General features: G+C 39.9%; 1 protein-coding gene across 1 annotated transcript; it reads right to left on the bottom strand.

The window, feature by feature from the left end:
* Positions 1–86: 86 nt before the first annotated feature.
* On the bottom strand, positions 87–2798 carry LOC110440964 (cubilin-like; the record flags this gene model as incomplete). Its single annotated transcript, XM_021484074.1, has 4 exons — positions 2562–2798; positions 2170–2302; positions 670–875; positions 87–271 (listed from the first exon to the last, which is right to left on the bottom strand). Coding segments are annotated over exons 1-4 (735 nt in total), but the record flags the coding sequence as incomplete, so codon positions are not given.
* Between the last annotated feature and the right edge of the window lie 973 nt (positions 2799–3771).

Genomic DNA, 3771 nt, shown 5'->3' with positions numbered 1-3771 from the left:
AATCAGAAAACCTGTACATATGTCCCACTGTCTACATATCTATGTTTACTGTGTAATCAGACTTCCATCAGTGGCAGACACTTTACCAGGAGATAATCGTAGATACACCCCGTCAGTCGGAACTCCATGTCCATCAAGGAGAACGCTACCCGGATACGCATGTTGGTATCCACAGTAATAGTCCAGGTGTAGTCGGCGTTATGAGGGTACTGACGTGGGTACAAGGGCGAGGCTAGTCGTCCAGAACTTCCGGTAAGTTCACCACCATACACTGGATGATAACAAGATAAACATTTGTCAAATTCAACAGGTTCACTTTCGTAGATGTTAGATCATGTCTTAAATGTCTTTACAACAACTTAACACGTTTTCAGATGGGATAGAAAATATTGAAAAATGAAGTTAATTATTGGCTTGGAACAGAAGGATGAATTTAAAACTGTGAACATTTTTTGAAAAGTTTAACAAATGGATCTCAAATTGCAAACAGGAAAGGAATTCAACAACAGTTGAAAGTTTGACTGACCAGACAGAAAGGATTTAATGAGGTGAAAATGTACAGAGTAAATAGGACCTCTCCAAATGTAAATCAATTCTCTCAAAATAAAAGTAAAGTTAAAGTCATCAATCAAAATGATTGAAAGTGTTTCCAATACAATGCTATCCAACCTGGACTGTACTGTCCTAGGAAACCAATAGCATTCGGTCCGGGAGTGTCATCTGACCGGAACTTCATCCACAGTCCGTTATACGCCGTTAGGTTACTGGGAAGATTTGTGTTACAGTATCGGCCAATCAGGTTTCCGTTTACATCTGTTTCCCTCAGCTCCAGATAGTCAAAGTTGCAGCTTGGATTATCTTCCAATGAAAACACACTGCAAAGTAATTGATATTGTAAGTACATATATGTTAACCTAATACCCTATTAAACATAATAAATACACTGCATACTTTAGTACAGAAACATGATCAGTATAACTAGGTTACTAAATATGTATGTAAACTAAAGCTAATCACTACTTAAAACACTGCACGATGAAGTACAGAAAGAGGATTAGAAAAGTGAAAAAAAACTAGTAATGTCTGCACGACATCTGTAAGACATGAATGACCCGTCGCCATGTGACATTGGTTTCAGTGTTTGATGTTCTATAAATAGTTACAACCACTTTGACCTTGTAATCCTGAAACATGAACTCATCGGAGGTTTATGTTTGTTTGTTTGTTTGTGTTTTACATCCTATTAACAGCTATGGTCATTTCAGGACATTCAAGGTTTTTGTGGTGGAGGAAAGCTGGAGTTCCCGGAGAAAAACCACCGACCTACGGCCAGTATCATCGGAGGTATATTGTGTATAAACTTTCATCAAAATCTGTTAATGAATCAGTTGATGATTTTCTATATATAGCAACCATGACCTTGGGCTTGACCTTGGAGCCCTGAAACACAAAAACGATGTTGGAGGTATTCTGTGTATAAACTTTCATCAAAATCTGTTAAGAAATGAAGTAGCTAGAGTGATGACACTGAATCGGTTGATGATTTTCTATATATAGCAACCGTGACCTTGGCCTTGATCTTGGAGCCTTGAAACACAACGATGTCCGAGGTATACTCACACTTGACTTTACCATTGCATAAAAGGTGGGGCATCAAAAAAGAAAAATCTTGGTTAAATAATTAGAATGCGAAAGGTCAGCATGGGCCCTGCAGTGTGCCTGACCCAAGAGCCCCCCCACCCCCCTCGATCTACTTTATATAACAGAAACCTTGACCTTAAACAATTTTAAACTCCTATACACATCTTTATATCAGAGTGTATTACCATGTCAAATTTCAAAAAGATTAGACTTTTTTATTCCGAGGCCAAGGACGTCGACAGACTCCAACAGCCTATTTTTAGTAACAGTGACCTTGACCATAGAAACTTTTGAAATACATATTGTACATCTATACATATCACAGTGAATCAACCTGTCACTCAAATTAAAAAAAAATAGACTTTTGGATTCCTAAATAATCCCTGGAAATGAAGTGCAGACGGATGCACCGACGGACAGACACTGTGATTTGTATTTCCAATGTGGAGCCCAAATAACAACTATAACTGATAATTTTTCATAATCATTTCATTGAAGAATCAGGACGACAAATGAGATAATACAAACCTAAATGAGACCATGATGCGACTGCCGGGGGACACGGTGAATGTCCAAACACACTCGGTACTCCGTGGGTAGGTGTTTGGGTATCCGGGACTCATAAATGACCCTCTCTCTGCCGTGAAGTCCCCACCACATGCTGATAAAATTGTGCCAGAATTAAACGTAATTATTACATCATTCTTTATTTAACATTTGCATGGTAAAATTTTCAGTCCTAGTCTTGGAGTAAATTGCCACATTTTAATAATCCAAAAAATCCTGACAGTTGAATTGGACAATGAATTTGCATATTATATATTCATTTGACATTTCAAAACATCTTTCGCTTATTCCAAAAATTTTTGATTGTATATTCAAAGTTGTAATAAACACTAAAACAGTTCATGCATACTTACAAGAAGGAGACTTGGTGTACACTGCTCTGAAGCCTGTTCGTTGTACAGAGCCATCACTTGCGAATCTGACAAACATGGCTGAGCCAAGGGAAGTAATTGGTGCTGGGATAGTGTTGCCGCAGTATGTCCCTACCAACGGGGCAGCCTCGTCATTGCCGTTATATACAGACACGTAGTCATGGATACAGGAAGCGTAGAACTCTGTGTCCATGTGAGTGAAGGTCAGCGTAATACGGTCAACTGAAACAAATTGACTGAGCGCTCTAGATGCACCATTTTGTTTTTAAACAAAATAAAAAGACAAGAGGCCCACATGCTTTAAATGTTAACTATAGTAACACAAATAGAGAATATGACTAAAACAACATTTAAAACCCCCATAAACCATCTAATCCCTTTAAAACATTTGTCACAAACACCGAATTCCTGCATTCTTACATGAATGTAATTTAGTGTACACAGTTTAAAACATTTTTGTCCCATTTACCACTTTTTGAGCCTCCCACCCCATTCATCTCTTGTGCAGGTGTGGATGAAGAATTGACCTGCTGTAACCCACTGCATGCTGTAACTCACTGCATGCTGTAAGAGGTGACTAATGTATGCGACCTGTAAGAGGCGACTTATGTTCGCGACATGTATGAGGTGACTAATTAATGTATGCGACCTGTAAGAGGCGACTAATGGACGCGACATGTAAGAGGGGACTAATGTACGCCACCTGTAAGAGGTGGCTAATGTACGCCACCTGTAAGAGGCGACTAATGTACGCCACCTGTAAGAGGCGACTAATGTATACGACCTGTAAGAGGCGACTAATGTACGCCACCTGTAAGAGGTGACTAATGTACGCCACCTGTAAGAGGCGACTAATGTACGCCACCTGTAAGAGGTGACTAATGTACGCCACCTGTAAGAGGCGTCTAATGTACGCCACCTGTAAGAGGCGACTAATCTATACGACCTGTAAGAGGCGACTAATGTACGCCCCCTGTAAGAGGTGACTAATGTACGCCACCTGTAAGAGGCGACTAATGTACACGACCTGTAAGAGGTGACTAATATACGCGACCTGTAAGAGGCAACTAATGTACGCAACCTGTAAGAGGCGACTAATGTATGCGACCTGTAAAAGGTGACTAATGTACACGACATGTAAGAGGTGACTAATGTACACGACATGTAAGAGGGGACTAATGTACGCGACCTG

The sequence above is a fragment of the Mizuhopecten yessoensis genome, unplaced genomic scaffold (assembly GCF_002113885.1).
Source record: "Mizuhopecten yessoensis strain PY_sf001 unplaced genomic scaffold, ASM211388v2 scaffold714317, whole genome shotgun sequence".
Taxonomy (NCBI): domain Eukaryota; kingdom Metazoa; phylum Mollusca; class Bivalvia; order Pectinida; family Pectinidae; genus Mizuhopecten; species Mizuhopecten yessoensis.
The sequence above is the reverse complement of the archived record's forward strand: the minus strand, read 5'-3'. Positions and strand labels throughout refer to the sequence as shown.